The sequence below is a fragment of the Ambystoma mexicanum genome, chromosome 14, assembly GCF_040938575.1.
Source record: "Ambystoma mexicanum isolate Mex_15411 chromosome 14, UKY_AmexF1_1, whole genome shotgun sequence".
Classification (NCBI taxonomy): Eukaryota; Metazoa; Chordata; class Amphibia; order Caudata; family Ambystomatidae; genus Ambystoma; species Ambystoma mexicanum.
Window position 1 is genome coordinate 200,642,309 of NC_090940.1, and position 23,584 is coordinate 200,665,892.

The following is a 23,584-nucleotide window of genomic DNA, read 5'->3' on the forward strand; positions in this document are numbered from 1 at the left end:
ATCTGACCAGGTGTGAATTTCTAAAAACAATGTTACACATGAACATTTTGCGGAGTCTGCTGTCAGCTTTGTGGGCTACTCTGAGTTTCGAAATAGAACAGTACCAGGTTTGTGTACAGTGCTTTCTTCTGGATGCTTCCGGCATCGTCCCGATTTTCAGAGCACACAGTGCTGCTTCCTGGCGGATTCTTCAAGCGCTATGAATGCGCTTCTCTTTAGTCTGCAGTGTACGTGTATTTTTTTGCCCCCCTACTGTATGCTTTGTAATTTCCTGCCAGCCTGCATTGTGTATTTCTTTCAGCACACACGCGCTATGCATGATTCCAGCCCCCTCGCTATCCATTTAAGTCGATGGGTCTCACATATTGCGACTTCTGCCATTTTTTATTTCGCCTTATTTCCACAAAGCAACTGCTCTACGCCTCGTCCGCTCACACCACCGTTGCTCCTTGGCATTCACAGTGCAGTGTATGCCGTTCTGTGTAATTGTGTGCACACTTAAACGCGCAGCCTGGCCTAGGGTCGGGCTTCTGGCAGAGACCTGCTCGGTGTGGGCAGTTCTCATGACTGCGCTCCGCCGTTTGCCACAGGCACGTCTCTATAAGCTGTGGTTTCTGCCGCCCCGCTCCATTACTGGGGTTTCCCAGGATGCCTGCGGAACCCCAAACACCTCACTGCCGCGCAGCTGTGTGTACGGCCCCTCGGGGTATACGGGAAGACGCCGCGAGGCGTGATCTTTTGAAAACACAGGAGGCACACAACAGTGGCTGGGGGGGGGGGGGGCTTTCACGCAGGGGTGCCGGGCTTCTGTCCCCGACTGCGCCTTGACAGCTCCATGGAAGGTCCCGATTCTTCAAATGTGTAGTGTGATACGCCGAGTGTGCCCGGCACGGGTGTGTGACTCCACAAAGAGCTTCTTCGTGTGGGTACTGGTGTGGTGAGTGTGCCATGCACGGGTGTGTGACTTCTCAAAGAGCTACAGGTGCGTCGAGTATGCCATGCACGGGTGTGTGACTCTGCAAAGAGTTTCTTCAGATGTGCAGTGATGCTGTGAGGGTGCCATGCACGGGTGTATGACTCTGCAAAGTGTTTCTTCAGACGTGCAGTGATGCTGTGAGGGTGCCATGCAAGGGTGTTGCGACTCGACAAAGAGCTTCTTCAGATGTGTGGTGATGTGGTGAGCGTGCCATGCACGGGTGTGTGACTCCACAAGGAGCTTCTTCGTGTGGGTACTGGTGTGGTGAGTGTGCCATGCACGGGCGTGTGACTCCGGAAAGAGCTTCTTCAGATGGGTGGTGATGCGGCGAGTGTGCCGTGAACGAGCGTGTGAGTACCCAAAGAGCTTCAGGTGCGTCGAGTATGCCATGCACGGGTGTGTGACTTCTCAAAGAGCGACAGGTGCGTCGAGTATGCCATGCACGGTTGTGTGACTCTGCAAAGAGTTTCTTCAGATGTGCAGTGATGCTGTGAGGGTGCCATGCACGGGTGTATGACTCTGCAAAGTGTTTCTTCAGACGTGCAGTGATGCTGTGAGGGTGCCATGCAAGGGTGTTGCGACTCGACAAAGGGCTTTTTCAGATGTGTGGTGATGTGGTGAGCGTGCCATGCACGGGTGTCTGACTTCCCAAAGAGCTTCAGATGCGTCGAGGGTGCCATGCAAGAGTGTTGCGACTCCACAAAGAGCTTCTTCGGATGTGTAGTGATGCGGCGAGTGTGCATGCACGGGTGTCTGACTCCGCAAATATTTACTTCAGATATGCAGTGATGCGGTGAGTGTGCCTTGCACAGTAGTGTGCCTGTCGCAACCTCGTTAAACGCCCTGGTGCTGCAACGTAAAGGGCATGTGTTCGGTGCCACCATATCGAACACACTGGCATGGCATAGCGTGGCCTCTCAGATGAGATGCGTTGGGAGGCAAGTGTGGTACATGTGTAGGGCGCTGCGTCGGTCTATTTGTGAAGCTTGCGGGGGGGCCTTGCTCGGTATAGCTGTGGGGAGCAGCCGGGGCTCCCCTGTATCTCCGAATAGCGCAGAGTTCCGCGGCACGCTCGGAGCACAGCGAGTGTGAGCATGTGTGTCCGCGCCTGCGGCTGCCTTCCTGCAGGGGGTGCATTCCACCGGCCCGAGACCCGCAGGATAAACACTCCAGCGACTTAAATAAACACACACTTAATGGTGCAAAACACTCACAAAGGCGTTGGCGATCATTAGAGCTAAACCCAAGTGAATATGCGAAGGGAGCATTTAGGAAGCAGATGAGTTCACACCAGAGGCAGGGGGGGGGGGGGCGGGGGGGTATTTACGACTCACTTCTGCCGCACAAGTACACCGATCTGGTGCCATCGGGGCTTGGGCTACACACCGCCTATGTAATTATTACCCGAGTTCCCCAACACACACCAGATCACACAGTTAAAGGAAACAGGAAATGCGCAATCCGAATGTTGCGGGAACATTGCAGTTAAAAAAGCTCTTTATGTTTACAGAGAAATTGACTCAACTGTCGTCAATGTCCCGACACTTAGATCTATTTATTTGTACACATTTTGTTTTAGAAGCAGGGTAGTAACCACAATCTAACTATCCCCACTGCCGCCTCCTCCCCAGAAATCGTAAACATAAGCAGGCGCGCGCCTCACTGGGTGTCACTACAATTCCGAGCGTGGAGCTCCGTCCTTCTGCCGGATCAAGCCTGGCCGTGTAACCTGCGGAATAAAACATATTTTCAAATTCGCATCCATCCCTTTATCAGGGCACAGCTTGTATCCATTCAACGGGGGGAACGAAGCAAATTAAGGTATCTAGGCGACAAAGACGCAGTGTGAGGCCCCCTTTAGGAAATTACCTTTTTATTGCAATAAGAGGGATCCCTTTGCAGGGTGATCGAGAGCTATCACTGAAAGGCGCAATACAGACGGGTCCAAGTGCACAGAAAACCAACCCGGCGTCTTCCGCCGCTACAGAATGATAACAATTCAGCGGATCGGATAGCCCGAACTGACGGACATTCATCCCCATGTTCGGATAAAATACAACCATGCGATTCCCGCAACTAGCTTCAAAGGGCCAGGCTCTGTCCGCATTGTGCGAAGAAGCGCATTTTACGCGGACGGTTCGAAAATGAAAATCCGCTAATGGGGATGGGAGCGTTGTGGGGGTGTTTCCAACGTTTATTACGCAGGGGTTCGCCTCTAGTGTGGCGGCAGTTGGGGTCTGCTCTGTGCATACAATATGATGGACAGTAGTTCGTTGGATGGCATTTCGAATATTGCGCTGACATGACAAATTACGGACCAACGTGACGACCAGGAATTGCGGAGATAGACTCCCGGCAAAAACGAAAGCTTTCGAGTCCGCGGACTGCGAACAGTGTTTCCTGGGGTTTCTTTGCGAGCGCTGTTTGAAGGGGGGGGGGTTCTTTCCTCTGCAATTTGCAAGAAGGCTTTCTTCATAAATAAAAAATAAAAAAAATCAATGCAATCCGTGTGGGTTCGTACCTCCCAGCCATGTTTTTTTTTTTTTGTAAGCAGTGCTTTCTGTCCTGCCTGCTGGCTGCGACAGAAGTTCGGTGGGTACTAAGCGCTTTTTCGGGCTGTCCTAGTCCGACATTTTAGCAGTACCTATTGTTTATACATTCAGGTCCGGCGCAGTCGCTATATACACGGAGGGTCTCTAGTCCCGACCTCGCAGCCGCCCCTAGGAGCCGAGGTCCACGAGGCTGGAAGTGAGTGGGCCGAGCAGCGAGTCCTGCAGCTGGTGCGGGTGGCCCTGCAGGCCGTGGCCGCTGCCCATGGAGTAGGCCGAGCTCCCCGGGTGGCCCAGGCCCCCCTGCAGCAACAGCACCGACGTCTGGTCCGGGCTCTGCGGCGGCGAGAAGTCCTCCTCCGAGCTGGACATCAGCGACTTCCCCCCGTCCAGGGGCGACAGCTGGTTCTGCTTATTCCCCGAACCGTTGTTGTTTTCAGTGTTCTCCCTAAAGCAAACAAGAAAACAGTTCTTAGTTAAAAACCATTCGCACTTCACGCTACGCGTTTGATTTTGCCGTACAAGCGCTTACAAACGTATCACAAATGCTGTTCGGTTCCATATTACGCAATCTTTGCAACAGTGCCGCGGAGTTTGCGCGGGCAGATGCACATTAAAGCAATACATATTTGTAGTGTTTTTCCCTGATGAAAAGATTGCGTAGCATGACCTGTATTCACCAGGAAAGAACGTATCATATCTATAATACGCAGTCTGTCCACATCTGTCACAAGAGAACATTTGATAAACGTAACATTTCGATAATTTAATGAAGTGATCACCCTAACGCTAGGTTTGTGTAGTGCTAAACATAGTACAGTTACTAACATGATTTTCTACATTATTCCCATACATTATTTTAATTGAAAAACAGTATCTCCGGCCACTCGCCCCACCCCCAAAAAAATCTGGATGGTCTGGCCCTCTACGAAGGAAGAGAGCGTTAGGTATTGGCCGCTACCGCTGTATGGTTTGAAGGGCTGGAGACTAGAATATTCATAGTCCCCCCTCCTCCCAAGCACCCTCTCCAAGATCCTATACGGGATTTATTTAACAGCATTTAAACCGGATCGAAAAGCAGGGATATGTACATTCAAGGAACGTCCTTTTAAAAAGAGAGACGATCTCTCCTCGCAAACACGTGGGCCATATTCTAGAAGTGGGGGGGCAGCAGGGTGTGTATATCGGGGCAGCTGCCGCTTGTGACGCCGAGGGCACGTAGCCCCCCTTTCGACCGACTGCCGCCTGCAGCTGTTAAAACGTGTCTGTAGCTTGTGCGGTGATGGTGGCGCCCCTCGCTGTGAATGTCCAGGCGCGACAAAAAGAATGAAGCGGCTGTGAAATCCGCGGACACGGCGCCGGGCACATACAGTCCAGTAACGCCCGCCGGGCCAAGCCCAACTCGGGCTTACCAGTGGCTGGGATCCTAGGATGGTCCGTTCTATTCCAATGATTTGTCACATTACGCGGTCGGTGCGCGCCCCGTACACCTCCCTGCGAAATGTTTGGTCTTTCCAGAACGGGGCAACGGAGTTTTGAGGAACGCTAATTGTGGAAAATAATGCCTGTGTTGTTCGAAAAACATATTTTATTTTCTGTGCTGGGTTATTACTTTCAGCGACAATTGCTGATTGGCCCTGAAGAAGCGCCTTTATTTCCCGTGTCGAGTCACTCGTTGTCTTTGCAGCACCGGCCCGTTAGTTCTGAATTACTGTTAGCGACTGATTACTTGTAAAACACTTCCTTGCTGTGGGGTCCCCAACCTCCCCGTTTAATATGAAGGGTGGACCCTGCTTGGAAAGCTTTGCAGTATAACGTTCAAGCGCCGTGCTGTGTTTTGGAGCCTGCATACTCTTATTTTCTACTTCACTGGGTAAATACCCGCTATTTCACAGTATTTACTGTAGACCCCTGCAATCAATTTGCTCCATATCCCAATATATAATTCGAGGCTATTTTAATAGCAGGCGGTATTTACATAAACACGTATTTTTTTTCTGTCACCACTAGTCGCACGCTGGGGCCGTTAGTGTTTTGGTTGCAATACTACGGGGGACGGGGTGTGTGGGGGCGCGGGTGCATATGCCATGAGCACCAGCACTGTGTTTACCATGCTGGGGTTGGTGTATGTGTGCTGAGCTTCAAATTAGGGTTTCTACACATATAGTTATTATGGCCATTTATTTTATAGAGTCTTGGCTCCAGTTTTATGTTATGTTATGTTACTTGGCATTTATAAAGCGCCTTATGTATCATTGGTATAGTTAAGAAGACTGGTTCACTGGCTGCCAGCTCGCGATTGCATCAAGATGAAAACTCTTATCCATCACCCATCGCTGCCTCTCCAACTCTGCCCCGTCCTACCTCTTGCAAAGACTTGAGAAACTCAGCCAACTGCGGGGGACTCACTCAGCTAACTCACCCTCGCTCCAAGTCCCTAGATTCCAAGGTTCTAGAGCAGGAGCTTTCCAGAGACTGCTGCCAAACTAGGGAAACTATGGAACTCTCTCCGAGCGGAACCGTCTTACTGGACCTGGTGATTCACCGAGCGCCCGGCCTTTCAGAAAAACGGACAGACCTGGTCACTCACCCAAGTGATGTTCCACCTGAACGCTGGCCCGCTACTACCATTTCCTCCTACCATGGCTCTAACTCTATGTAACTGGCGCCTCGATGGCCCAGGGCTAAGTCACCCATCACTAAATGCCCAAATAAATAAATAAATGCCATGGCACTTTTCATTCCAAAATTATATAATATATATTAAAAGGATTTGCGCAAAACAACCCAGTTCTAGGGGTTTGCACCTCGTATGTCGATACTAAAATGTCACGCTGGTCCATCTCAGGGCTCAAAACTTATTAGACATAGAATGTTCGCATTTCCTATGAATGATAGGTTTCACTTTATCTGTAGGGCGACAAAATACATATACTCAAAAATCTGGGGCAGAATTGGTACTTTATCCTGATTAAGTTCTCTGTGGATCAACATAGGCGCTCTGCCACATTTGCATAGTCTAGCAATGCCGATGTTTACGCACTATGGCCCTGATTCATGGAATCATTTGCGTGCGAAACGGGGATTTGCGTGCAATTCTGCCTGCAAATCCCTGTTGGGTGAATGGGAATGGCACGCAAATCCCTGTTTTACACGCAAATAATTGCAATGAATCAGGGCCTATATATATAAATATATGTGGGTGTGTTGGACTTTGCGCAAATGGACTTTCCTTCTTTCATATTTCAGGTTAAAGGTTTTTTTTTCAAACCTTTTTAAACCCCCCATAACTTTCTGGGTGGTACATGCTATTAGCACACGCAGGGAATAAAGATAAGAGGAGTGGGCAGTGTAACTCGATTCAAGAGTAAACGGGGCCTGGAAGAGAAAGGCAAAAGAAACGGGAGTGCCGAACAGTAACCTGTTTCTCGGCAGCCATTGGCCGCCTCCCCGGGCCTATAGGAAGCCAATGCTTACCCGCAGTCCTGATGCTGTTTCATTCGTTTAATGATGGGGGTTGACTTTGACAGGGTCTCCCTGAACATCAAAACAGGAAAGCTTGTGTGGACACAGTTGCTTGTCATCAAGCCGTACTGCCCTGGAGCAGGTTGGGTGGTATAGAAACATGCCTGCTTTCCAGTTTCAACCCTTCCATTGCTGGTAGATTGTGTAGGTCTTCCTGTCTTAGAACAAAATCCATAGCAAAAAGCGAGAAGGCAACAACTGCACTTCTGAGGTTTCCCTTAACAGAGACGTCCCAATGTACATGCCTTCATCACCCTGTCTGATGACTGCTCAGGGTATCCCTACATATTATCCCCACCAAAAATATCGCCGTACATATGGTTGTTTGTTTCGCCATGGGCAATATTTTTTGGGGGGCATAATTTGTGGGTTGCGGGGGTGTCCCCTGCACATTTAAAAATAATGCAGGGTTGCGGGGGTGTCCCCCGCAGGGTACATGCCTCAATATCGCTGCAAAAATATGGCGATATTTTTGTATTCCGATATTTTTGCAGGGATATTAACACATGGAACCTTGCTCAGGTGCCACTGTCCAAGCTCTGGGCACAGCGGTTCTAATGGATTGCAAGCCTATGAAAGACAATTACTCATAATATTGGGTGATTGGCTCTACTTGGTGCTAGCCTCTCAATATGTCCCATGCAGTAAAGGGGGAGCTGTGTGTGTGTGTGTTGTCTAGCACCCATGTGGGGGTTGTTCGGAAAGTGTACAGTGTTTGCTATGAGGGTGATTTTGGCTTGGTGTCTATGTCTCCTACAAGGTGTCATTGGCTGTGTGATGCAGGTGTTAGGTGGTGTTGGGTTTAACTATAGTGCACCCTTTCACAGAAGATGTTAAGTAGATTTGGCCAAAGTGGGGGTTAGGCGTGGGTGTTGTTGGGTTAGGGGTATTAGCCGTGTGCTCAGTGATTGCCGGACTCAAGCTGTCCAGCTTTTTCGGTGAGTCTGTTGCGTGCATGCTGGCTGCCCGCCCCACAGTAGAGTCGTTTGGCAGTGAGTTGTGGGTTCTTGGTGCTGGGTGCTGAGCATATGGCTCCAGTGCATTTTTGCTGGCAGGGCCATGCAGTGGGTTTACTGTTTGGCTGCTGCAGTCTGGCATGAGGGTGCCCATAAAGACTTCTGTTAGCCTACAGCGCCCGGAGACCGCCTTTGCGGGGTAGCGGTGCGTGGTATAAATCAACATGACATGACAAAGACTTAGTTTAGCCTAAAGCGCCTGGAGATTGCCGCTGGGTGGTAGCGGTGTGGGGTATAGAACAACACAACATAACATAAAGACTTATTTTGGCCTTGAGTAGGGATATTGCCCTTGTTCCTGGAAAATCAGGACCGGGTTGTTTTATTAAACTTTGTGAAAGTGCCCTCCCGGATTGTGCTACATGTTTCTACGGCAGAAAAGGGGCGAAGCCATAGGGTGCCTGCCCATTGAGGGTGTGTAGGGATGTAGCTCCCAGTAAGATGAATAGGGGGCAGGGGGACCTGCCTCCCCAGGAAGGTGGCCTAGGGGTGTTATTTGCCTCTCAACACCCATGGCCGCAGCCTCCGGATCTGTCTTCCAAGTGCTCAGTCCAGACCTGGCACTTCTCTGTGTACTGTCAAGAGCAGGACAGGGTCTGATCCGCCCCACATGCCAACACAGGAGGAAATGCCCACTCATCCGGGACGGCGAGTTCAAGCCATTAATGGCACTGCTGACAGCGGGGCTCGACAGTCAGTGGGAAAGCCTCGAAGAGAACATTAAGCTCGCATTGCAGGGAAAAGAGCTTTAAGGTCGCCTAACAGGGGAAAGAGCATTAAGCTCGCCTTACATGGAAAAGAGCGTTAAGCTCGCCTTCCAGGGAAAAAGAGCGTCACGCTCGCCTTGCAGGGAAACTAGCGTTAAGATCGTCTTGCAGGAAAAAGAGCGTTAAGCTCGCCTTGCAGGGAAAAGGGCGTTAAGCTCGCCTTGCAGGGAAAAGAGCGTTAAGCACGCCTTGCAGGGAAAAGGGCGTTAAGCTCGCCTTGCAGGGAAAAGAGCGTTAAGACCGTTTTGCAGGAAAAAGAGCGTTTGCTCACCTTGCAGGGAAAAGAGCATTAGCTCGCCTTGCAGGGAAGAGAGCGTTAAGCTCGCCTTGCAGGGAAAAGAGCGTGAAGCTCGCCTTGCAGGGAAAAGAGCATTAGCTCGCCTTGCAGGGAAGAGAGCGTTAAGCTCGCCTTGCAGTGTTGTTAGCTTTACTAGAGGACACCCTGAAGGCAGGCAATAAGGACACGGTGTCTAAATATGGTAAAGGCCAGGCTCAGACTGACCTAAAGGGAGAGCCACTTGCTTGCATGGGCCAATTTTGTGCACACAAATAGAACAGTTTCATGGCCAAAGCGAGTCAGTTGGTGAATTCTCTATGCAGCTAGTAGATTTCATACATGTTATTGACCAAATAACCTTAAAATGGAGAAGTTGCAACACATTTTACCAAAAAGCTACCTCTTGAGGACGACTAAAACAGTCTTACACAAAAACAACCAATCGGCATTCGTGACTGTGGGACACATTTTCATTGACGCCCGAGATAATTGTATGCTCCGTCCGCGTCTGGTAAAGGCTTGACCAGATGACCAACGTTGCGTAGACCTTTCAATTAAGCACCAAACACAAGACCGGAAAATGCCGGCCAGGGAGACGGAGCACACGCGCCTTGGCATTCTTCCCTACATTAGTGCCACTCCAAACCTACACCAAGCTCTTTCCAAATCGCGAAAAGCGAAGGCCATGTGTGCTCGTCCAGCTCGTCCTGATGGACTCGTGGGGGTCCTCCGGCACCCCGACTGAGTCTGCAGACGGTGCCACATCAGAACACACCCGTAATGCTGAAACAATTGCTGGTAGATTGGAAGGGCTTGGGAGCCACTGCAGAGCTTCACTGCAGCAGGGGGTGATGGCTCGGGCCTTCCGAAGACTCCAGGCTTTTCTGAGCAAGATGTCTAGAGCACCAGGAGATCGACTTGCATTTTAGACAGTTACCATGACAACAATTGGCCCTATGATGTTATAACTATAAAGTGTTCTGTTGTAACTGTTTTATTAATGTGTATTTATTTGTGTACGTTAATGTGACAGGTTCGATGCAAACCATGACATACTGCTAAACTGTGTTTATTTTTTATTTCTGCTTACTTAACTTGCTGGTGACTGCCAACGAACTATGTGCATTAATCGGCAATAGCCCAAAATGTCGCCCTCACAATTACGACAGCCGAAAACGCCTACTTCTTTTTTTTAGCCCCCCCTTACACCACATATATACGTGGGGGGTATATGATATAATATTCATATGGGGGAACCTGGGGGGGGGTCTCCCCCTGCTTATATATGTGGTGTAAAGGGGGTTTAAAAAAACAAAATAAACAAATACAAGTCGGGATTTTTTAAGCCGTCGTAATTATGACAGTCGCAGTGATCACATAGAACCCAATAATCCCTCTCTGTGCCGGGATACACAGGCCTGTCACTGCGCACCGAGGGAGAAATCCGAGTGCAAAGATCGGGGGCCAGCTGCTGGACCAATGGCGCAAGCCCCCCACCACACACACAAACACACACACACACACAAACGCACACTCTATCTGGCTGCCAGCAATAGCCAGAACCTCATAAACGCACTGCTTCCCCATTAACCCCCCCCCACTCAGATGACCACCCCTCCCCACCCACACACAGAAAAGTCCACCTCAATGCACAAATTCCCAGAGAACACAAACCGATGAATTGGCGGCACACACAGCCTGTAGGGGATAGGGAGGTTACATCGAACCTCACACGCAGCCTGTAGGAGATAGGGAGGTTACATCGAACCTCACACGCAGCCTGTAGGGGATAGGGAGGTTATATCGAACCTCACACGCAGCCTGTAGGGGATAGGGAGGTTACATCGAACCTCACACGCAGCCTGTAGGGGATAGGGAGGTTACATCGAACCTCACACGCAGCCTGTAGGGGATAGGGAGGTTACATCGAACCTCACACGCAGCCTGTAGGAGATAGGGAGGTTACATCGAACCTCACACGCAGCCTGTATGGGATAGGGAGGTTATATCGTGGAAGAATTTGTCGAATACAATACGAATTTGACACATTTTATTAAATCAAATGTGCCCGAAAATATTTGTGGGGGTGGGTAATAAAGATAGGAGGGAGTGAAGGAGGTCTGCAGGGGTCTCCCGCTACCCCCGCATATGTTTGTGGTCAAATTGTATTAAAGAAAAAAAGAATCGAAATCGTATTTGTTGAATTGTTTTCGATGTAAGGACATAGAGCCGACTGTAGCCGGGGCTAAACTACAAATGAAGGCCCTGATCATGGCATATATTTGCGTGTGAAATGGGGATTTGCGTGCCATTCTACCCGCAAATCCACGTTTTACGAATGGGGATTTGAGGGCAAAATGGCAGGCAAATCCCAGTTTTACACCCAAATAATTCCTTGATCAGGGCCCAAACGTCAAAAAGATAAAGGTGGGGAAAAAGGTTTGAAAGCACTTGTTCAAAACCCGAAAGTCAGGAAAAGTTTGAAAAATGAAGCAACCACTACAAATGATTGGGCCCTCGCACCTGTATGTGCTGTTTTGGGGTGTATTCTGTGCTTCAGCCTGGGAACCGGAGTTGCACCCTGTGGGAACCGGAGTTGCACTATGTGCATAGCGCTAGGCACTGTTCTTGTGCTGTTTTGGGGTGTATTCTGTGCTTCAGCCTGGGAACTGGAGTAGCAAGCACCCTGTGCATAGCGCTAGGCACTGTTCTTGTGCTTTTTGGGGGTGTATTCTGTGTTTCAGCCTGGGAACCGGAGTGGCAACAGCTTGTGCATAGCGCTAGGAACTGTTCTTGTGCTGTTTTGGGGTGTATTCTGTGCTTCAGCCTGGGAACTGGAGTAGCACCCTGTGCATAGCGCTAGGCACTGTTCTTGTTCTTTTTGGGGGGTGTATTCTGTGATTCAGCCTGGGAACCAGAGTTGCACCCTGTGCATAGCGCTAGGCACTGTTCTTGTGCTTTTTGGGGGTGTATTCTGTGTTTCAGCCTGGGAACCGGAGTGGCAACACCCTGTGCATAGCGCTAGGCACTGTTCTTGTGCTGTTTTGGGGTGTATTCTGTGCTTCAGCCTGGGAACTGGAGTAGCACCCTGTGCATAGCGCTAGGCACTGTTCTTGTGCTTTTTGGGGGGTGTATTCTGTGCTTCAGCCTGGGAACCGGAGTTGCACCCTGTGCATAGCGCTAGGCACTTGTTCTTGTGCTTTTTGGGGGTGTATTCTGTGTTTCATCCTGGGAACCGGAGTGGCAGCACCCTGTGCATAGCGCTAGGCTCTGTTCTCGTGCTGTTTTGGGGTGTATTCTGTGCTTCAGCCTGGGAACCGGAGTGGCACCCCGTGCATAGCGCTAGGCTCTGTTCTTGTGCTTTTTGGGGGGTGTATTCTGTGCTTCAGCCTGGGAACCGGAGTTGCACCCTGTGCATAGCGCTAGGCACTGTTCTTGTGCTTTTTGGGGGTGTATTCTGTGTTTCAGCCTGGGAATCGGAGTGGCAGCACCCTGTGCATAGCGCTAGGCACTGTTCCTGTGCTTTTTGGGGGTGTATTCTGTGCTTCAGCCTGGGAACCGGAGTGGCAGCACCCTGTGCATAGCGCTAGGCACTGTTCTTGTGCTTTTTGGGGGTGTATTCTGTGTTTCAGCCTGGGAACCGGAGTGGCAGCACCCTGTGCATAGCGCTAGGCACTGTTCCTGTGCTTTTTGGGGGTGTATTCTGTGCTTCAGCCTGGGGACCGGAGTGGCAGCACCCTGTGCATAGCGCTAGGCACTGTTCCTGTGCTTTTTGGGGGTGTATTCTGTGCTTCAGCCTGGGGACCGGAGTGGCAGCACCCTGTGCATAGCGCTAGGCACTGTTCCTGCAGACTGCACATTTATTGTTTTATTTGTAGGGCCCACAGCACGCACGTAGCTCGAGCGCAGCCGAGCGGTGTACAGCAGGAGGGGGCCAGAATTGGCCTTAGCTTTTATACAGTAGTGCAGTGCTATTTGTGGCGCAAGGGTATTCCTTGTATTGGTCAGGCAGACACTGTGATGCTTTTCTGGAAGCCTGTCATTGACCGATGCTCCTGTCCAGGGAAGCGGGTGTAGCCTTTGCATTAATATGTGTACCTGCCTAGTAGCACTGAGCATAGGTAGGTACTTCACTCTACCTGTTAGTAAGGTAAGGGCTCACCCTGCAGAGCATCGTTTTAGATACAAGCCGAGCAATATTGTGCACATGCTTAAGAACCGCCTGTTAAAAAGTATGTATTGACCAGCTGCACTGTACTGGCTTAGGAACTGGCCAGGCAGACTTTGTATTAGTTTGAGACGTCTTAACTTGCCCTGATGTGTATCCACGACACGAGTGCAGGGCCTGAAGCTGCCTGCTCGTAGTGTTAGGCACTGCAGTGCTCAGGCTGCAGAGGCCTACCAGAAAATCTCCATAGCCTGCCATAGGCCAGTCCATCCCTGCCCGGGGTGCAGAGTCCTACCAGGGAATCTCCAGAGTCCCCTATAGGCCAGTCCATCCCTGCCAGGGTGCAGAGTCCTACCAGGAAATCTCCAGACTCCCCTATAGGCCAGTCTATCCCTGCCCAGGGTGCAGAATCCTACCAGCAAATCTCCAGACTCCCCTATAGGCCAGTCCAGCCCTGTGCTCAGCTGTCTTTCCACAGGGTGAGGTGAGCTGTCGCCCGGCTTCCTGTGCACTAGGCGAGTCATGATTATAAGTCTATAGCTTTAAGCTTTACATTTTAAGCATAAACAAAATACAAGTTATTATACCTTTTTTTGGAGTAACTGAAAATAATAAGCATTATCTCAGCGTAATATGTTCACCTAGTCTAATAAACGGTTTCAAAACTTGGATTTTAAAATTAGACTAACAAAGGGTTAAACCCTTTCTCTGCACAATTTTAAACAAAAAAGGTTGAAAATTAAATCTAAAAAATTAAAGTTCGAAAAAATACCTTTTTAAAACTACACTGCATAACTATGCTTTTCTTTGACTTGTATGTTCTTGGTACATTTAGGGCCCAACTCATGGGACGTTTAGTGCGGAGCAAAGCGACTCTGCACTGTCAGAAAGCACGTTCCACCGGGCCTAATTCACAGAGCAGTGCAAAGTGTATTTTTGTGGAGCAAAGTCACTTTGCACCACAAAAGTACTCTTCGCACCGCACTAAATGGGCCTAATTCACGTGCTTTTTTGCATGAATAAGGCCTATTTCGTCGGGTACAAACAGTAATTTCATAGTGAAAAGTTACTTTGCTCCACAAAAACACACTTTGCACGGCTCTGTGAATTAGGCCCGGTGGAACGTGCTTTTTGGCAGTGCAAAGTCGCTTTGCTCTGTGCTAAGCGTCCCATGAATTAGGCCCCTAGTCTTTAGTAATTAATTGTATTTCAATATTATAATGAATGCCCCCGGTGGTCGTACGCACAACCTTCCAGGACAGGACCCTTCTTTATGCAATCAGTGTCAGGGCAGCGTCCAGTGTGAAGCACAGAATGGCTATGAGCTATCTTTAGGGCCAGCCAGCAACGCCAGGGCTTGGCCTATGCACAGACAACCAAGGCAGTGGCTAAAATGTGTGCAGAGACCTCCAGGGCAGGTCTAAATGCCTGCACAGATTGACTGGTCATGTTTAATCATATGCACAGACTGCAAGGGCAGGGCCAGTCTTCATTACAATGCTGCTAGTGCATGGCTTAACCTTAGCCACAGACTGCCATGCTATGTGTGCACATACAGCCACTGCTGTGTGCAAGGTTACGTGATAGACTGTCTAAGCAGGGTCTGACCATATCCACAGACGTGCAACCTAGCAGATGTATGTGTACACATACAGCCACTGAGGTGTGGAAGGTTACGCGATATATTGTCTAAGCAGGGTCTACCCTTCTCCACAGACTGCCATGGTAGTGCCTGTGTGTGTACACATACAGGCACTGATGTGAGTAAAGTTACGCGATAGACCGTCTAAGCAGAGTCTGCCTTTATCCACAGACTGCCATGGTAGTGCCTGTGTGTGTACACATACAGTCACTGCTGTGTGCAAGGTTATGTGATAGCCTAAGCAGTGATAATGCTTATCCAAAGGCTGCTAACATAGTGTATGTGTATGTACACATCCAGCTACTGCGGCCTCTGACGTTATGCACAGACTGTCTAAGCAGGGTCTACCCTTATCCACAGACTGCTAGCAAGGGCAATCCTATTCACAGGCTATTAACTTTGTGCACACACTGCCTGGGGCTGGCCTAATCGTGTGCACAGACTGCCACTGTGGACTCTAACTGTATACGCAAACTGACAGGCAGACCACCACGCAGTTACAGACTTCAGGGAGGTGGCCTAATCTTGTACACAGACTGCCACTGCAGTGCCCGGCATCGTACACACACACAGTGCCTAGGTATGGCCGAACTGTGTACACCGACTACCTCTGCAGAGTCTAACGTGGAGCAGCGACGTCTCGTGGAGGGCCCTGAACGTGTCCACAGACTGATAGCGTCACCCGTCCATGCAATCGTCGCCGCCCTTGGGTCACCACCCAACTGCATCATCAACGTACTCACCCCCATACAAGGGGTGCAGAAGATGAGCGGAGGCCCGAGAATTCACCTCGTAGGCACAGAGGCTAAACCAGGGCAGATCCCGAGGCCAAGTCAGTGGGAACTTTGCACACCCTGTGCTTTGCGAGTCGCGCACTGGGAGTCCTTCACCCTCGGCTGCCAGGCCATTACACCTACAATAACGGACTGTTGTACCCTATACATGGGCCCGTAGTAGGCCAGTGCCCCCCCCTCCCCGCCGGGCTAAGGCCAGATCGCCACTAGTGCCTCTGGGGGACGTTCTTACTGCACCCACTGTGGGAGCTTTGAAGGCCCGCTTCTGTAGGGTGCTGTCTTGCGCTCTAGGGGGTCCCTGTTCATGGTGTTGCCTGAGGCACTCCTGCTCTGGGGGGGGGGGCGGGTGGGGAGGTGGAGGGGGGGGTTCCCTGATGTGGGCCCAGGGGCGCAAGTCTCACCTCTCTTTGGCCTCCGCCGCTCGGTCCCGCTGGCGCCGGTTCTTGAACCAGTTGCTGACCTGCGTGGTGGTGAGGCCAGTGGCCTCGGCCAGCTCCCGCTTCTCCCGCGGGGACGGGTAGGGGTTGTGCGCGTACCACTCGCGCAGCACTCCGCGGGACTTCTCCTTGAAGCAGTAGCTCGTCTCCTCGCCGTCCCAGATGGTGCGCGGCAGCGGGAACTTCCTGCGCACCCGGTACTTGCCCACGGCGCCCAGCGGCCGCCCGCGCAGCTTCTCCGCCTCCACGTAGTGCGCCTTGAGCCAGAGCTGCTGCAGCTTGGGGTGGTTGTGCGGAGAGAAGGGGTGCGCCTCCAGGATCTTGTAGAGCTCGCGGAAGTTGCCCCGGTGGAAGGCCACCACCGCCTTGGCCTTCAGCACCGACTCGTTCTTGTGCAGGTGGTCGCAGGCGGGTAGCGACCACAGGAAGCGGCCCAGGCGCTCCAGGTTGCCCCCCTGCTGCAGGACCTCGCAGACGCAGGCCACCTGCTCCTGGGTGAAGCCGAAGGAGGGCAGCATGGACATGGTGCAGGATTTGGGGGGGCTCCGAGTGGACAGCGGGGTGCCCCTGGCTGGGGGGTTGCGCCCTGTGGGCAGGCGGGCAGCAGAGTCTGTGCGCAATGGACGCGCAGGCAGGAGGCCGGTAAGCGCTTGGAGTGGCACTCGGCGAGGACTGTGCCCAGGACGCAGTGCTCCGGGAGTGGATTGATGAGGTTATGCGTTCCAGGAGGACTGGCCTCCGAAGGCTGCGCGTCCCAGGAGCAGTGATGAGTGGGGATCCCAGAAGGGCTTCTGCGGCCTGGGGAGGACGGGGCAGGGGGGCCGGCACTGGGAGCCTCTCCCGCCCGCCGAGCCGCAGCACTGGCAGTGAGAGGGGAAGGCTGTGGGACAGTTTGTTTCGCTCTCTTCCTCAGACTGCCTTAAAGCTGGGCTCTGGGCTGGGCTGCCATTGGTTGCGCTCGGAGCCGAGGGGAGGGGGCCCGGCAGAGGGCAGCAGAGCGGGGCTCCTGCAGTCCGGGGAGGCGTGAGAGAGTAGGGCAGCCCCCGGGGGGGAGAGAGAGAAGAGAGAGCGAGCAGACGTCAGGGGCCTGTAACTCGAGCCCCTTCTCCGGTGTCACCCGAGAGAGGGGGGGCAGCCTCATCTCTGCGCAAATCAATAATGGCGCACAACGCCCGCAACATCCCCACTGCCCTCTCCAGACCTGCCCATTCTCCGTGAGCTCATATTTAATTACCTTAATGCGGACGATGAATAAATCATGCGCTGATGAATAGCTCATGGGGGGAGAATAAATAATTAAGGCTCAACCATGTGGCTTCCATAGGGTCCCGGGTTTAACCTGCAGACGGACTCCAGCAGCTCAAAGGATTGACCTGCCAAGGACATCTCACGCCAAAAGAGGGCCCAAAGACCCTTCGACAGCAGCCTTCCCAGGCCAATCCTGCAAACAGTGGCTCCGCCTATTGTTATCAGTGCTGTGGACAGTCCAAAAGCCTGTGCATCTTGTTAGCAGATTTTACACCAAGGGCCCGATTCGTGAGATTTCAAGCGCAGCGCAAAGCGCAAGAATTCCAAGCGCCAGTGCCCGGAACCGCGCACCCGAGCTCGCAGAATGCGTGTCATTTCCCCCCAGCGCCTGCAGACACCATTTAGGAAGATTGCGCGGCCAAAGTGTGCTGTCATTATCTTAATCCTCATTTGCACACCTTGTTTGAGAGCAATTATTGGAAGAAAAAAAGTTTTCGAAAACAATTAGCGTCGGCAAAGAGAGATCAGCTATTGTTGGGAGCCGGGGCAGGTTGGCGAGATAAGGACAATGAGCGGCGATAAGGGGCGCGGAGAGAGGGGAGGGGGCGCGTTCCTCCGCAGAGCGACTTCACGGCTGTAGACATTAGTGGTGTTTTTAAGGGTACACTTCAAAAATGCTTTGATCTTCGAGGCCGCAGTACGCGTCCAGGGGACCCAGGAGCGCACCTGCGTGCATTATGTACGAGTTAAAAAGACGTGCCTCCGAGGGACGCCTATTCGAAGAGTTTATTGGAAACCCTGGAATTATCTGCGTTCGATCTACCCTTCTTTTTGTGAGCTACTCTGCACATTGCTAATTTCTTTTCCTTCTGTTTCCAGGCGATTCTCCTTTTTACACACGATGATATGTATAAAGCGCTGTGCTGCACACCTAGGCGCTGCACACGCGGATCTCCGTTCGGCTGTGCCCAGCAAAAGATGGCAAGGCCTTGCCATCATCGTGCCAGCCTGAAATAGTGTGCGTGCGTGTAGATGTGCGCGCTTTGTGGCTGGGTGGCGGGTGTCCTGGGTGCCACCAGGGAGGGCATCGCCGGGGCCAGGGTTCTCCCTATACATGCAGGATGTTGGTGGACTTGTGTGGCACACACTGGCAAGTGGCAACCTCCCTTTTTCACCCTACCCTATTATTTTCCCGCACGGCCTTCCCGTGCAGCAGCTCACAGTGGGTAAATGCCCCGTTTAATAAGGGCGGTGGGTCGCTGGAAGGCGCCCCCGCTGCAGGCACGGGGTGTGTCCGGGCGTCTCACAGCACCCCCCTACGCGGCTCCCCCTCCCCCGCCGGAGCGGGTTTATTTTAGTGCCTGTGATGTTATAGGGGCAGTCTCGCCGGGATGCCGTGCCCTGGCAGTAGGAATGTTGCCTCTTCTTGGAGCGACTCCTTATTGACAGGGCAGCTGCGAGGGGCCGGGGCGGTGGCTTCCACTCGGATCCCGGGCCAGCTGAGGCCTGGCGCAAGTGCGCAGAGTTAGGGGGCGCAACTGGCCCGTCCTGGGCCATTCCGGGCGCTTGTTCCTATTCGAAGCAAGCAGGGGCTGGCGTGCGTGACTAGAAGGGACCAATCTACCACGTCCCATGAACACCCCTTTTCCTAAATCATACCCTCCAGCTTTCCTCTGCCATGCTGCCATGTGAACTGATAACGTGGGTACTCATGCCTGCTTGTGCGCTACCGATCCCTGCCATTTGTACACACTAGCGGCTACCCCGTGTCTTGGGGTGTGTTGCACTCGGCTAGTTGCCCTCCTCTGCCAACTCCAGTGTAGACATTGTCGCTGCCCCGTCTGTCTCCTAACCCCAACCTGCCCTTTGCACGCTGGTGAAAAACTCGTGTCTCTCTGTGTCCATATAGAAACTGCTGGCTGTCCCGTGCCTTTCAGTGCACACGCCGCAGGGTGCACTGTTTGTGCCCTTACGCACACTGGTGACTGCCTCTTGCCTGTCCGTGCACACACTGTTTACGGCCCCGTGCCTGCCCGTCCACGCGCTGCCGAATGGCCCATGCCTCTGTGCCCATATATATATATATATATACTCTGCTGGCAGGCTGTCCCGGGCATTTCTGTGCACACATAGCAAGGCGCACTCTTTGTGCCCTTACACACACCGGTGAGAGCCTCTGGTGCCTGTCCGTGCACACATTGCTGGCTTCCCTGCACCTGTCCGTGCACACACCGATGACTGCCTCCATGGCCACATTGGTCCTTACCCTCGCGTGTGTGCCGCCTCATGCCTCTACACACACGTTGATTGGCCGACCTGGCGAGCGGATAACTTTGCATAAGTTACCAAGGGGACGCGTGCCCGCTCCTGCGTAATGTACCCGTGTGAAATGACGCTCAGCGGAGACAAGACGCTGTGTAACGCCTTCGCCGTTTGCTCTTTCCTTTTTATGTTATTTGGGACAACGCGTAACCCTACACGCCCACAAGAATTCCAGGGCTAGTGGGAAAAAAACACCTGGACAAATAAATGGCAGAATTTCTCAAAATATGGGGGCGTTTCCGTCAGAGATCCCCCACCTAGTGTAAAATATGAACTCAATTGTGATTCACAACACGTGTTCCCTTGTGCAGAAAGGTGACAGGGAGAAAGCACTGTTATCTTTTTCAAGCAATATAAGCAAATATTATTTTACATTTTTTACAGGACATTTATCAGAGGCCGCTCTTGCAGCCCCGGAAGGAGTCGTACGTGGTTTCTTTCCGCCCCGGGCAGCGGGGCTGTCGGCATCATTCGGGCAAGAAGTGGGCGTTCGCGGACTGTCGTTGGCGATCTCCAAACAGGTCTGAATTGTCTTTGAAGGGTAGACGAGATCAAATTGGGGGTTCTTTAAGGTCACCTGGTGAGAACAACTAGGAGTTAAAATAGGTCAACGAATCGTGCCCCAGACTTCTTTGTCCAGTTTGTTGTCCCGGGTGCAACCCCCGGTAGAGCGGACCCATTCAGCAGCAGTACTACTAGAAGTACAATTACAGTGCCGAGACGGGCGGCAGCCGACAAAAAGCGCTGGAAAGAAAACATGATATTATTTTAAACGTATGATGCCAGCCGAAGGGTGAGTGAGGGTAAACCTAACACTCTGCCCAGACCGCCTCAGGGGAACTTGTCTCGGCTCCCGATCACAATTCTGTGCCCACCGAACCCTCCCAAAACGCCACGTGCCTGTCTCCTCCGCGAACTTGCGCCCCCCCCCCCCAATCCATGATGTGCGTCGGGGTTACTTTTCAGGGTGCGCCTGTGCCATGTTTCGTTGTGTATGTACGCCCTGGGGGAGCGTTAAATGAATGACAGCGTTATAACGACGCTGTCAATTGTGTATTGCAGGTGCGTTGCGCCAGTGTGGCGAGGCTGGAAAAAGTCAATGCAAAAAAAAAAGAACACGTGTGTTTGGGGGATCCTCCAATCACACGACAGCGCCGGTGTTCCGGGTCCCGTGTGGCAACCTCAGTTTATTAATTCCAAGGCGGCTTGCACCTATAAACTCACACGCGGTGCCTTTAAGGCACAGTAATAGCTGCACGTGGCAGTACGGGCATTGCAATATCATGTAAATGTCCGTGCATAGAACAAGGCTCCCCGAGCGCCGCTGACGTCAGAGAGCGCGAGCTCCCCTCCGCAATCCCACACTGACGTCCTACCACATTGTAAAATCATCATCGGTTGCAGGGCCTTTTTCTATAATAAAACTATCTGTTTCCCACAATAGCATCACTCATTTTCACTAAACCCAATTGGAATACCCCCGTGCACTAACAGACAACAGAGAAGATGACCCCCCACCCACTCACCCCACCCCTTGTACATTTCCACAACGATGGAGTGCGATGCCGGTTGTAGTTCGACAGCAGCAGCGCCACCCCCTGCCTCGTCCCCTGCTCTACAACCTACTTTCAAAAACGCTGCCAACAATATCACCGCTAACAGAAATAACGCACGGAAATAACGTGGCCTTGATCTCAGCGCTATGCGTAATAACGCATAAGCGTAATACACATTTACTACTACTACTAACACTATCGCTACTACTACCACTAATAATTGCATTACATCCCACGGGTCGCAGGCTCCAGCCCTGTGGTCTGCAGCACGAGGACACCTGTGCCCACCGGAGCACCGCACATCAAGGCTGACCTGCCCCGAGCCCGGGGCGCAGGACACACTGGGGCTCTGTCAGTGGCGCCCCTCCCCCACCGCCCCCCACGCCCGGCACAGAAACCTAAAACCAGCCCATTAGTAAATGAGGTTTGTGTTTGGAAGGGGGGGCCCTTTCCCATCCACTTGCTGTTCTGAAAACTAGATCACATTTCTGTATCTCCGGCAGCGATCTGCAGACTGACACCGGATCCGGCCCGAGCTCCCAGCCGGCAGAGCGCGCCCTGTGCCCGGGCTGCCGGTCGCCCATAGTTGCCCTCCCCTCCGCGTGACGCTGGGCGCGATCCCGTGCCCCTCTGCCCGCGCCCGCAGCACAGAAGAGGAGACGGGTTAATGAGCTGCAGTAATTGCTTTGTGGGGCACCTGTGAAAACAAAGTCTGTCGGAGGTTGGGGAGTGGGGGCGGCGAGGGGCTTCTATTTGATGCAATCTGTCCTGGGAGGCCACCTAGGGAAGACATGCTTCGTGGGACCAGAAGGGAAAGCAATCCCACTGGAGGAGGGAATGGGTGAGGGGAAAGGGGGGCTTTGGCCAGTTTCTTCTCCGTCCACGGTATGCTGTGTGATTGTGCATGTATGTCCCGCTGTGCGTGGTGTGCGTGAACTGGGTGCGTTGAAGAGGATGCCCCCATCCGGACTCCTATGTTTGCAGGTGGGAGCATAACTTGTACCCAGCGCGCATCTAAAGCGATTCCGATTTCTGCACAGCCTCGCCGCCAGAACACCACGTGCAGCGGAGTAACTACGCATAAAATGCTGGGAGGGACATGACATCTGAAGAAAAGGTGCCCCAGCCAACTGAATGGGGACAGAAAAATGTGCCATGAAAGTTGGTGGGGACAAACACCCCTGCCGCCCACCTAAAATTACGCCCATGACCACGTGGCGCCCCGTTGATTGCCACTTCCAGCGCTCTGGCGCCTAGCACCCCTCCCACACGTCATCCTCATTTTCTACCATGGAACCTCTCCAGGAAACGTTCACCCTCTTTACAGCGATGCAATTATTGCAGCCTCACGCGCCGCTCTTCTCGTCGGAAGTGCACCCTCACACGTGTGGGAGGCCGCCTTGACTTGATAGTGTCAAATAAAGGAAAGCGGGCACAGCTCATCAAAGAGCACCCCAGAAGACATGTTCCTGGCTTGGATAGGTATTGCTGACGCAGTGGCGGGAAATTGACTCAGTGTGTAATTTGTGTGCGTGATTTTCTGTATGGAGTGTGTAATTTGTGTGCGTGATTTTCTGTATGGAGTGTGTAATTTGTGTGCGTGATTTTCTGTATGGAGTGTGTAATTTGTGTGCGTGATTTTCTGTATGGGATTGTTAGTTTGCTTGCGGGCGTGTAACTATGCGTGCTTTATCAGTGTATGTACCTTGTAGTTGTGCATGTGAGATGGCATGTCTTTGGTTGCACATGTGTGTGAATTTGTGTGTAGAATTGTATGTGTGCTTTTGTGTGTACGTGCTGGATTTTTACTATGTGTGTATGACATGGTGTACACTTGTCTGTGATTATGTCTGTGTATGCTTGTGTGCCTGTGTGTGATCATGTATGTGGGGATGTTCGTTTATGTATGCGTGTGCTTGTGTGTGGATGTGTGATGTTGTTTGCACACGTGCGTGGTTGTGTGTCTGTGTGGAAGTGGGGATTGTTTTGGTTTCTGTGTGTGTGCACACACTGTGATTGTAAGTATGTTAATGCACGCCTACCTTTGTGTGTGTGTGGATGCATCCTGGAAGTGATTTGAGTAGGCACACATGGTGGTGTGGGCAGAGTACCACTCTGGCTGCACTACCCCATCTCCCTGTTACCAAACGCCCTCTGGAGTTCACCTTAGAAATATGATGACACGCAGGTCCAAAACTTGCAAGCGGTCAGTAGACTCTGAAACCTCAGTCGAGCACTCAGCGATAGATATCAGTGTTCAGCAAAAGATAATGATAGAGATACTTATATTAATTACACACAATTATT

General features: G+C 52.0%; 1 protein-coding gene across 1 annotated transcript; it reads right to left on the reverse strand.

Moving 5' to 3' along the window:
- Nucleotides 1-2,832: 2,832 nt before the first annotated feature.
- SIX1 (SIX homeobox 1) lies at nucleotides 2,833-17,179 on the reverse strand. The gene is made up of 2 exons (XM_069638920.1): nucleotides 16,116-17,179; nucleotides 2,833-3,973 (listed from the first exon to the last, which is right to left on the reverse strand). The coding sequence occupies exons 1-2, from the start codon at nucleotides 16,673-16,675 to the stop codon at nucleotides 3,697-3,699; spliced, it is 837 nt and encodes a 278-aa protein (XP_069495021.1). The 5' UTR covers nucleotides 16,676-17,179; the 3' UTR covers nucleotides 2,833-3,696.
- Between the last annotated feature and the right edge of the window lie 6,405 nt (nucleotides 17,180-23,584).

Excerpts from the sequence above, each read along its gene's own strand:
- SIX1 (XM_069638920.1), bottom strand. The coding sequence starts at position 16,675 with ATGTCCATGCTGCCCTCCTTCGGCTTCACCCAGGAGCAGGTGGCCTGC. Across the intron at positions 3,974-16,115 it reads GCGGCGGAGGCCAAAGAGAG|GGAGAACACTGAAAACAACA; the intron begins GTGAGACTTGCG and ends TGTTTGCTTTAG.